Source organism: Pithys albifrons, chromosome 13 (genome assembly GCF_047495875.1).
Source record: "Pithys albifrons albifrons isolate INPA30051 chromosome 13, PitAlb_v1, whole genome shotgun sequence".
Classification (NCBI taxonomy): domain Eukaryota; kingdom Metazoa; phylum Chordata; class Aves; order Passeriformes; family Thamnophilidae; genus Pithys; species Pithys albifrons.
Window position 1 is genome coordinate 522,509 of NC_092470.1, and position 12,493 is coordinate 535,001.

Genomic DNA, 12,493 nt, shown 5'->3' on the forward strand with positions numbered 1-12,493 from the left:
TTGGCAATCTTTAGATCACTCATCTCCTCCATGCTCTTCCTAATTTTTGCCTTCTCCACTACCAACTGTCAATGAATATCCCACATCAACAACAAGCTCTGTGGTATTAATATCCTTCAACTTGGTTCATAAAGGCCAGAGAAGGAAGAAGCTGACTGTCTTCACTGAGTGGACACAGCACTGGGTTCCCAGGCCTGCAGCTGGAAGGACAGATAAGGTGTTTTGAAACCTGCACCACTTCTTCCCCTTGCAGCGCCTCGATCTGCCGTGGCCGGCGCTGCCGGTCACTATTGCCGTGGCCCAGTTTGCCATAGTCTCCATCCCCCCAGCTGAAGACTTCCCCACTTTCTGTGAGAGCCATGGAATGTCCATCAGATCCACAGGAGGTCACCAGCTGTGTTACAACAAAGCCTGGTAAGGAAAAATGAGAAACCAAAGATCAGAATAACCCTTGTAATAAACTCTTAACACACAAGTGTGTCTAATGGCAGCCAATTAAGTCAGGGGAAGGGAATGAGCCACAATAACAGTTTTTTTCTTATAGCAATTAATTTACTTTTATTTTGAACAAAACTTCCATTTTCTCATGTAAAACTTAGGCTTCTGTCCTGCCATGAGGTTTGAAATGAAATGTTCCTAACTTGAGCAAACACTTTCCCCTGAAGCCTTCTGAAATTTAAACATATTACTATTTAAGTATTACAGAAAAATTAATATCTAGTATATTTGTTCATTGTTTTTTAATTAAAGACTACAATCTTCAAAAAGAGCATCAACACAAATAATCACACTAAGTACCAAAATGCTTTCAAACCCTACAGTGTTACCTTGCAGAGCTGAAATGACTGTCAAGACATGGAGATCATCAGAATTTCCTTGTCCCAGTCGCCCATAACTCCCTTCGCCACAAGCCAAAACTGTACCATTAGCTTGAATGACAAAGGTACAATTCTGACCACAAACCACCTGGTGCAGAAGGACAGGAAGGAATTTTAAAACAGGTTAAATGCAGCAAAGCTGTAATACCTGCATTACAACACACCATCTCCTTTTCATTTGCTTTCTTTGTAATTAAGACAATATTATATCAATGTAATAATATTTCAGAAAGCAAAACTGCCATATGCATTGTGTTACAGTTGTGTTCTCAAATCATGCTCATGTAAAATAATTCTGTGTTGCCAGATTTCAGAAGCCTCTTGGTTTGAATCTGTCAACTCAAGATTTCATTTTTAGTGAAAACCCATGTTTTAGGAGTACTTAACAGTAAATTCAAGCAACAACTCGAGAAGACATTTAGAGAGAGATTTTGACCAGCTGTACAAATATTGGAGTGCAAACCATGCCTAGATCATGACTGGTTTTAGGTGATCACCTGCTGAGCCTGCGAGAAGGAAGGTGCTGCCACAGGGATCATGACGTTCCTGCCCGCCTCTGCCAGCTGCCCATGCCTGCCTGCTCCCCACAGGTACACGTCACACTTGCCTCCCAAGTGCCAGTCCTGGGCAGGAGATGACAGAAGGCTTCAGGACAAGAGTACTTTCAGCAGGTTACAACATTTCAAAACAACAACAAATCTTCCAACACACCCCAACCCACCAATATCACTGACCTCTGGCCTTGATGTCGCCCAGGACATGATCTGCTCATCCATGCCATTGATCCATTTGCTGTTATCCTGCACAGCAAAAGCCACAGTTACCACGTGCAGCTCAAGAGATGCATGTTATTCTTCTGTTTGTAATACATATTTTCCTTCCTAAGAACATTCAAATTATTCTAAGCAATAGAGCAGTAAGAATGGATGTGTACAGACTACCAGTGACACTTATGTGTGACTTGCAGTGCAAACAAAAAACTAAAAATTGAACAAAATCCACTATGAAGTCATCTTTTCCTACTTACTGATTTAGGGCTTTCGTAAGTTTCAATTGCAAACACTGGCTTACAAAGTTATAATCCTGCTGATAAAAAATCTTTAACTAAAAATTACCATTTTGGTTTACAGATAATTAAGAAGTCACACAGAAAACTGACACTGGCAAAAAAATTTCATGTAGCAATATGCCAAAGTTACTCCTAAATGGCATTGCAAAGCTCTACGTTTCTTGCTCCTATCACTTATGGAAACTCCTGTCATAGTTTTGGATGGGCTTAATTTGTTTTTTTTAATATGCTACTGACTTGTACTCATTACACACACAGAGAGCAATCTTAACTATATTCTAACCAGTTAATTAAAAATAAACTTACAGTTACCACCAGTGCTTATAGTAATACATATAAATCTTTATAGCACAGAGATGTGCATTGCACCACGTGCTCAATAAGCACATGCTTTGCTGTTGAGACAAATACACCGAATTTTACCATCAGCAGAGTCAGCTCATCCTCTGGCACTGGCTCCAGGTCGGGAACAGTGAAGGACTCTGGGAACTGTGCTCCCTTGGCCAGGGCTTCTGCAGCCTTTACGGTGGTGGAGAAGCACTCGAGCCAGGCCCACTCGCTGGGGTTCCAGGCTGAGGGGTCGGGCAGGCAGCTCTGCTGGTGAGGGGGCACTGGGGGGCTGCACAGCAGCTGGTCCAGGTGCAGGCCCACGGCCAGTGAGGCCAGGCACTGCATGTAGGGGCTGTGCACCAGCTGGTCTCCACACACCACGTGGGGCTGCAGGGCAGGGCGAGACAGGGACCAAACACAGGTTAGGCAGGTCACAAATAGCAGTCCTTCAAAGCTAGTCCTGGAGGGGATACTTCCCCCCCTGCTTCATCAGTTTTTCTAATATTTAAAATATTTTCAGATTAGGTGAGAATACTGGGAGGTATTTGCAGACAGGATGGAGGAAAGTCTTGTGAGTTCTCTGAGGTGCAAGACTGAAATCAGTTATGCCAGACATGGACGTTAAGCGTTGGCACTGGCTCTTCTCACCTTTTCATAAGCGTACTGCTCCTGCAGCATGATGGGCAGCCTCTCCAGGAAGGCTCTCATGCAGGGAGCCATGTTCAGCCCCAGCACTCCCTGCTGCTTCAGTGCCGTCCTACACGTGGCCAGGACGTGGTTGGCAGATATCCACTCTGAGGTGCAGTTCACCACCAACACATCCTGTTCAACAGCAGTCACAGGACACATGAGAAATTAAAAATTCACAAAGCAGGATTATTCAGCTTCACTGATTTATCACCACCATTTTAGTTTCCACAGCGGCCAGAAAACACAGAAGTTCAAATATTTCTGTCTCTCCTCACAAATGCTATGGGGGAGCCACCTCCACCTGCCACCTCCTCACATTCCCATGGCAACACTGCCACGACCACTCCAAGGAAGAACACAAACATGGTGAGAAGCAGAGCTCATGCCAGTGAATGCTGCACCCTAAAGTTAAGATTTCATTTAGATGCAACCTTAGTTTAGGATTTGCCTTGTAATATGACCTTCAATGCTTGGTCTGAATTCAGAAGAGACTGCTGAAGAATTACAAAGTACTTAGAACCACAGGCAGCCAGACTCTACTAACAGGAGTCATAACTTGTGCCATATTTATTTAAAAAAATACCATCAGCTGTTTTAAAACTTCTGTTCAGATGCCACCACTTTCTGACACTGCAAACACTGAAGTAAATTCTACTGCTTCTTAAAAACTTCTGAAATGGAGGCTAACTTAGATTAACTCAGATCACCAAAGTATCTTATCTGCTGGGGGAAATGAAGCATTTCTTCATGCTGCATAAAGGAATAAAGGAAATAAATCTGTCTTCTATTTTACTGTTCATTTACATCTGCTTCCAGTGAACAGAGGGGCTGACAGAACGCACGTGCAGCATCTTTGTACCTATGAGTTCAGAAGGAACCCACCCTGCCCCACTACAGCAAACACAGGGTACTACAAAAAAAGCTCAGTCTTTTCAGGATAAGCTGAAAACCAAAACAACATATCCTGAAAATGTAAGAGAGTTAGATAGGTATTTCTAGAGAAAAAAAAAAAGGAGAAAAGAAAGCAAAGACAGACCAACGGCATTTTTAGTAAAAGATGTGAAAGAATGTTCCTTCAAGCAGGGTGTCACCTTTGATCTGTTAGAGCAGGCAGCTACTCCCACCTCAGGGATCCACACTGCAGTCTGGATGGCTCCAGAGCCTATGACAACACTCTGCAGCACTGAGCCATCCTGGGGAGAGAGGGGAGAGAGGGGCAGTCAGTGCACACAGAGCCACAGCTCTGCCCCAGGGCATGCATCACAGTCCTGGAGGTGATACCCCTGCAGGCTGCTCAGTGACCGTTCAAAGTTATGAAATGCTCATCCTAAAAGCAAAAGAATACCTGGCATTTTATCACTTTAAGGACTTAACATAATTAAGGATTTCGAAGTGCTTAATAATCAACATTATCTGACTCCAGAAAAAGTCTTCAGAGTAAAAGAATATTGTTTTCAACCATAAATAAACAGTGGCTCATTCTGTGAAGCCTAACATGACCAAACCTACAGAATTAATCAATAATAGAACCATAAATATAAAATACTTCAATGTTAAGTACAATTTCAATTTATATTTACTTACAATTTTATAACCTTATTTTATACCATGCTTTCTCTAACATTTCTAGCACATGTCTGGGGAGGGGAAGATACTCATGTTAGAAAAAGAATCAAGTCCCATCAGAGGTGATCTTACCCGTAGAGACCAAATGTTCATGAGGCCCCCAAGCCCCCCAGACACCAAGGCCAGGCCATCAGGACTGAAGGCAACTGTTCTGACAGGAGTGATGTGTCCCCTCAGCTGAAACACACACTTCACTTCCACAGCCTTCCTGTATCCATCCTGCAAGGAATTCCACAGTGAGAGAACACTGACCTGCTCACAGAAAATGGAATAGCATGCCAGCTATGCACTCTGCCACAAACACTGTTCATCCACAGACAGGACTAAGTTCCATTACATAACTTACAAACGCCCCATTTACTATGACAATATTTTATACACATTTTGTCACATAATCATCTTTCCTCCCCTTACAAAATGTCATCAACATTAAAGACCATATTACAACTTCTGCAGGTGAAATTAATCTTGACTCTTTTTATCTACACAAAACTTTAAACACTTACTAGATTTTAGTATAAATGTATTGACTTCTAAAAGGATAAAAATAGATCAAAATATAAACTTGAGCCAAATAAAATTTAAACCTGTGGTTTTCCATTTCCTGTTCTGAAAATGCCTGTACATAGACAAATGCAATGTAATCTTTTTTGGCAAATGTCTTCTCCAGGAAACACTGAGATTCAAGTAACTTATTCACATTCTTCTCCTCCCTCAATATCACAATGAGCAGAGAGAAATTCTTAAACACTCCCTACCTTGGCACTTGTTTCTTGCTCCCACCATCCTTCTGAGCATGTTGAGCTGGACTGCAACATGATCACTATGTCCTGGGGGACAGTCCAGACACACACCAAACCATTGTGGCACCCCCTAAAGCAAGGCAGGATAAATCAGAAGAACAAAGTAAAGGTATTAATGGACAAAATATCAGTGGTCTGGTATTAACTTATATTATCAGTTGTAGTCTTACCACCTTCCTATAAAACTATATTGCATCAATTAATCTAAAGTAGATTAATGTTCCCAATGGATGTGTTTTTTTCTTACTCCTCACACCCTGCAGCTTTTCAATTTCTACTGACAACATATTCTCAGAAAAAATACTTGAATGAAGCAAAAAAATTCCAAGGAGGTCTCATGACATGGAGAAAACAGTACCATGAGCACTGTCACTCTTTACACTTGAATTCTGAAGCCTCGTCAAGCTCATGGCAACTGGTTTATTGCAGGAATGTTAGTTATAAAACCCCTTTTCTTTGCTCTGGACACTACAGAGTGGTAGAACAGCCCTGCAGGAGAACCAGAGGAGCAATAAAACACAACCTACGTGGCCAGGAGGAGCTGTGCCTTGGGGCCCCTCCCCGGCAGGGCACACCAGGCAATGCCATTGACCAGCGCTGGGTGGGACAGGCAGTGCAGGCGCCGCCAGCAGCCCCCCAGGCACCCCCACAGCTTCACAGTCTCCTCCTTGGCACACGTCAGAAGGATCTTCCCAGTTGGGTCCCACTTCATGCTAACAACCATATCCTGTGGGATTGAAAACAAAATAAAAGTGGTATGAAGTAACAGTAAGAAGAGAAAATTTCACTCTCAGAGTAAATGTGATTTTTAGTTCTCAAATAAGTCATTACAGAGATAGTAAGTTGCAATTATGAAATCATAATAATACTTTTCAGAACTAACAAACTCAAAAGACTTTTAAAAGTCTGCTGAAAGAAACTAAGGGAAAGCATATAAAAACATGTTTTCTTTTCACTGAAAACCTTTCTTGGTTTTTTTCCCTTGATGAAGCAGACAATTTTTCCTTCTTTTTGTAAGAAATAGTAGTACGGATTAACTTATTGGTACATGGGTTGGAACCATATTAAACAATAGGCCAGATGTAGTTTTGAGTCTACCTGAGGCAGGAAAGAAGAACAGATTGAATGAAGAAGGCAAGGACAGATCTACCAGCACAGCACCCTCCCTTCTGGGATTACCCTGCTGCTGACACGAAGGCCAGTTCAGGATGCTGACACGAAGGCCAATTCAAGATGCTCTTACTGCACCTCCATTTGTGGAATTCTCCTCTTAGCCTAACAAGTATTTTGTGGACTGTTAATGACTTTTTACATTATAACATACTGGCCTAAAGAAGGTTCCAAACCTTTGCAACTGCGTATTTGGAAAAACACCTTTTGCTTTGCACAAGAAGCTAAACAAAAACATGTGACATGAGCAGAATTAGTATTTATTAGGAGCACTTTTTTATCAATTAAAAGAACAAGTCATTTAAAGTCAGTCATGCATAGCTGTGTGCTTAACACTCCTGTCACTGTATGTACATGCACATATCTCTAACAAAGAAGAACAGGCTATCAAATTTATCTTCCCTTTTTCTTTTTGTTTTTTACATTTAAAATATGTTTCATATGTGTATCATAAGTAGGTATGTGTTCTTAAAATAATATGCACTTGACTTTACAAATAGCTCTCAAATAGAGAAAATAGCTTAAACAGATCTTTACCTACACAAATTACACAGTAGTTTTTAAAAGACTACCTTATGTGCATCAATTAGAACGACCCCTCCTTTCTCCATTGGTTCCTTGGTTCCTATGAGCAATTTCCCATCCGAATAGCCAACAGCAAAGGGTCTGTCTTCACTGAACCAGGCAAGGCATGTGACAGACACTGGGAACACACAACACAAACATTCATCACACTCAATTAACAACACTCCTGCCAAGAGGTTCTGCAGTGCAGTTGTCTATAAACTACAAAGTGTGACAACTTTCCCACCACCAAGGTCACAACATACTTCTGGTCTGAAAATTTACTTCAATTTGTATGGTAAAGATAAATTGAGTTCTGCTGTCATGACATGAGATTACTTTGTACCAGTTTTCTCAGTCTTCTTTTTATTAAAATAATTCAATTCATATTCCTGGCATGGTGAAAGTAACTATTCTAGGGGAAAAAAAAGTAGACTGAATCCTATACATGTATTTGATATAGGGATGCTTCTGAGAAAAGCTCTGAAAAACAACTTGTCTTTCTTAGCAAGTCCATATTTCCTCAATAGATTCTGGGAAAAAAAGAGATAAATTAAAAAAAAAATCTGCAAACTTCCCGAAGAAGCAATTTGACAAACCACACAATACTGCCAAAGATGTGCTACTTATGTCCCCTGGAGTGGACACCATGAAGGAAAAATTGCAATCGTTCAGGAATTGAAATGCCACTGACTCCATGCTATGTGCAGACTGAGCAGACACTGCAGGGGATCTCCATGGGTTTTCCACAAGGGCAAGGAATGTCAGGATTTGACCTGGTTGTTATAAACTGTTTGTCTCTGCTGTGGAAGAGTCAGGGTGCAGATGGAGATCCCACAGACCTTCCTCCTCCCATGAACACAGCTAAGTGACACTTGCAGGTAAGGTACCAGAAGTCATATCCCATGAACAGTAACAAAAAAGGAGATTCTATATCTGCTTAGCAAAAAGGGAGGGGGATGTTTTCCCAGGTTTAATTCCCAGTGCTGCTGAGTCCCTTACCATCTTTTCTGTAGCAGTGCTCCAGCTCTAGGCGGTGCATGGCTGAGATATCCACCACCTCAATAATAGCGAGAGATCCATCCATCCGACCAATCAGCAGGAACTCCGGAGCATCTCCTGTCCAAGCTGCAGCTGGCCCTTCTTCTGGCCAGGCCAGGGCAGACACCCAGTGAGGCTGAAGATCTAATAATCCTTTTCCTCCTGGGGAGACCAAAAAGTCTTTTAAAACTACTTCATCTTCATAAAGAAAACAACAGAAATACTTTCCATGAGAAAATACCAAGAGATCTTATTTAGAGTTGGACATAGGAGAAATCCGCCTAATTTACAAGAACACAAAGTCATCATCCACTAATCTGCACAGACACAAAACCTAGGTAACAAATCTCAACTATCAGTCAAGTTACATGGTTGTGTTAAGGAAGGAACTAAATTCTTTAGTATTCAGTAAATTTATTCTTTTCCTGGGGACTGTCTGTTAACACAGGAACATCACCAGTTACACTGTCTGGGTGCAAAGCAACTGAATGAAGTCTCCAAGTTTACAGATGACAGGGACTGAAAGTCTTCCTCTCAAAGATGTAAATCACACATGCCCTTAAGGTTAGTGCCTTTCTCTAATGAAACAGGTTCACAAGACACTATGGGAGACTGTGGGCATTTAAAGTGGAGAGCAGACACAGTTAAAATGCTTGGGAAAACAGATATGCAATAACTTTCCCTACAAATATGTTCACAGGTAGGTAAGAGCATACCATTGACTTGCCATATGTTCACCATCTTTTCTGTAGCTCCAGCCAGATACTTGCCACTGATGCTCCAACAGACAAGAGACAAACTAAGGTCACTGGGAGACCCCAGACTTTCTTCAGAATCACCTTCTCTATAACAGGAAAAAATAATACAATTAAAATTAAAATGGAAATTTCCTTTAAGCACACAGGAAAACACAGAATTTATGAAATATCAGAGCTAAAACCTGGACTTCTGGCATCCCTGCAGATTTATGTAACACATGTTTCTGCTTACACTTCTACATTCTCTCTAAATCCACTTCAAGTTACAGAAAGAGATGCTAGTTACTTCTAAGAAATTTCAAGCTAGGTTTCAAATGGGAAATTACTTAATTATCTTTACCTACTTATTTCCCAAATATAATGGTGCGAAATTTTCTGGGAAGTCATGAAATGCACAGAATAGCTTGGACAAGAAAAGAAAGAGGCACAACTTGCTCTCAATTCTATTTTAAACTCTTCCTCCTGTTACTCTCTTACACTGTCTGCTTTGGCTAACTGTAACAGGACCAACTGATAATGTCTCACTGCCTTTAGAATCATACACAACAGTTTTCACTTCTTTTAATAAATTAGAAAAATGAGGGCTATAATATTGTTATGCCACTCCATTTACTCCTCTTAAGGCTACATCTACCAGCAGCAAGAAAACAAGAACCAGAACAACCAATAAGAAATTGTCAGGAAACAACCCTCGAGTTCCCCATTGCTTCTTCATTCTTCTGAGTTAAACTTACCCATGCCCTACTACAGAAATAGATTGTAATCCTTCCTTCTGCTTTCTTCTTTTCTGGACACATCCAAATGATAGAAAAGTACTTCCCAGACACTCCCATAAAGAAGAATTACACTCAGGTCCTGAATCTCAGACATCACAAATTCTTTTTTCATGCTTAACCCAAATGACCACACTTGCAATGATCATGTTACACTCTGGAGTTCTCCACTGGAACCCACTGAAGGGATATTCATTTTTTTGTTGTAAGACAGTCCCATACAGTTTTTGTTTTACCCATTTCTCCTTACAGCAGCTAATTAAGGATGTTTTTAAACAGATTGAACATGATCTCTTTATAGAAACTCATACAGGGTTGATATTTACATTCTGTTTTCAGTTTTAAGCTATTTAATTTATTTGGCATGCCATAAACATAGCAGGAGTCCCAGAGGACATATTGCAGGGTTGGCTCTTTTCATTATCTTGCACAATTGCAGATCAAATTAAGTATCTGTTGTAAAGAATCAACTTACAGCTTGTTGAGCACACAGGTTTGTTGCAATGAGTATTGCTTCTTTGTCACATTCCACACTCTTATGGTGCCATCGTTTCCACTGGTTGCCAAAAGGCCCTTTTTATTGCACCAAACACATGTCATGACCTAAAACCAGCAAAGTAATCATGGCAAAACTGGAATATGAAACTCAGGTATGTTTGCTTACTAATATTAAGCAAACATGAACCACTGAGACAGAGCATCAGCAGCAGTATTGAAATACATTGTAACAACCAAGATTTATTTTTCTGCTTTTACAGCACTATTTACTGCAATAAAACAGGCTTTATAAGTATGCCACACTTCCCACAGGCCTCTGCCCCACAGGCCACTACTGCACAGGACACTGAGCAAAGCTGTGAACTACTGTGACAGGAAACTAATGCAAATTCACATCTAGTCTAAGCAAATATTCGGGGTGATTCTACTGACTCCACATACCATCAGAACACTGTAAAGATGCCTTTAATTGAAGCTTCAAAGAAGCCAAGCATTTTTGTGCATCAGAGGTGCCATAACTTACCTCAGGCAATAACTTAACCTCCAAAAAATTACTTCTTGTGAGAAATCATTCCAGTCAGTGTAATTGCAATTAGAAAGGGCAGTTCTTAATTTAAAAGAAGTTGACCTGGAGATGCAGATTGTTTCAAAATCACTTATATCTCTATTGTGTCTGAACACTAATGTGTTTTGTCATGGTTGGTATCTACTGCAGTTGGCTCTCCATTTGGAGCTGGAGAGAGTAGCGTGTCTGTGATAATTATTCTTTCATACCACTATTTTATACTTTTTATCACACACTTTACTCTTAACCTGTTTGTTATGGGTTTAGCTAGGCCTAAATTTAGGCTTTGATTTGCAGAGCAGGCTTCAGATCATCAGCTGACTTGAGCTGGGTCAGGCCAGCTGCCAGCTGACTGCTACTGGCCAATGGTACTTCATACTGAATTCTGACATCATCTCAAGTATAAAAAGAGAGGGAGGTGGAGCTTCTCTCTCTTTTGGTCTCCACCCTAGACCTGGGAGGACGTGCTGCCTCTGCCTCTACTGAGATTAGGCCTGTCTGCCACCCCACTGCTGTGTTATTTAGGGAGGTAAACATTTTCTTGTAAATTTTTCTCCTCTCTTGCTGGGAGTTTTCTCTGGAGGAAAAAACCCCTCTGGGGTTCTTTCTCTGGAGGAGAAAACCTCTTCTGGGGTGTTTTTGTGGGCCTGGGTGGTTGGAATCTGTATTACTTGGTTGGGTGACTCAGTAAAGTGGTTGCTGGTTTAAATATATGTGTTATATCATATTCTGGGTTTAATTCTCTCTCTTTTGTACAAATATAAGAAGCTTGCCATTTGGGGTTTTGGTTTATTTCTCCCCTTTGTTTTTTTTTCCCCTCTCTCCTTTTCCCCTGTGGGGAGAACACTGACTTTGTGTTCAGCAGTTGGCATTTTGCCAGCTCAACCCAACACAGTGTTCTGCTGTCTTGGGTTAGCATGAAACACCAGTAAATCTGGTAACTGTGCTATGACATCACTTATATCAAAATCAAAACCAAAATCAAACTCGGGTAAGGAAAAGTAGCTGTACTCATGTTCCTTAGGTCTTGGCACAGGGAAGCTGCCTGAACTCAAAAAGAGTCAATAGAAGGGTTAATACTTGCAACCAGTGGGAAAACACATAGTTTATGTTTGTTTCAGAATGTACTCAAAACAAGTAGATAAACCAGTGCTGCTTACTTAAACAATCTCTGGGAATACAGCCAAGTTCCCAGGAAGCCAGACCGAGGTCCTTGGTCTTCCCTGTAAGGGTCACCACTATCTATGTGTTAGGCTGAGCTGGCAAAATGCCAACCGACCAACACAGAGAGATAATCCACTCCCCACTAAGGGACGAGGAGGGAGGGGAAAAAAAAACAACCAAAAACTGAAGAGGAGGGAAAAGAAAACCCAAAATAGCAAGCTTCTTATATTATACAAGAGAGAGACAATTAAAAACAGAATATAATACATATATATATACACACGAATAAGAGAAAAAATAAACTAACAACAATGACTACTGAGTCGCTCACCCAACAATACAGATCTCCACCACCCCAGCTCACAGAAACACTCCAATAAACTCTCCCCAAAGGATACCCAGCAAGAGAGAAAACCAACAACAAAGAAAAAGGTACTTCCCAAACCAATCAGCTGTGAAGTGAGGAATGAGGCCCAACTCCCCCAGCAAGCGTGATAGCATGTCTGCTCCGTACAGGCCATGAAGGGACTGAGCCAGGCACCTCCTATACCTTCTTTTATAGTT

General features: G+C 41.1%; 1 protein-coding gene across 12 annotated transcripts in view; it reads right to left on the bottom strand.

Annotated features, from left to right (window-relative positions):
- The window catches only part of HERC1 (HECT and RLD domain containing E3 ubiquitin protein ligase family member 1), a 123,025-nt gene that overhangs the window by 11,242 nt on the left and 99,290 nt on the right, over positions 1-12,493 (bottom strand). For all 12 annotated transcript variants that reach the window (XM_071568799.1, XM_071568800.1, XM_071568807.1 and 9 more), the window contains 14 exons: positions 10,178-10,305; positions 8,888-9,015; positions 8,133-8,333; positions 7,139-7,269; positions 5,924-6,123; positions 5,352-5,466; positions 4,666-4,812; positions 4,059-4,160; positions 2,926-3,099; positions 2,371-2,664; positions 1,613-1,678; positions 1,376-1,501; positions 828-966; positions 230-411 (listed from right to left, as the gene is read on the bottom strand). In XM_071568799.1, the coding sequence (XP_071424900.1) occupies positions 230-411; positions 828-966; positions 1,376-1,501; positions 1,613-1,678; positions 2,371-2,664; positions 2,926-3,099; positions 4,059-4,160; positions 4,666-4,812; positions 5,352-5,466; positions 5,924-6,123; positions 7,139-7,269; positions 8,133-8,333; positions 8,888-9,015; positions 10,178-10,305 (2,133 nt within the window). The remainder of the gene's footprint in view (positions 1-229; positions 412-827; positions 967-1,375; positions 1,502-1,612; positions 1,679-2,370; positions 2,665-2,925; positions 3,100-4,058; positions 4,161-4,665; positions 4,813-5,351; positions 5,467-5,923; positions 6,124-7,138; positions 7,270-8,132; positions 8,334-8,887; positions 9,016-10,177; positions 10,306-12,493) is intronic.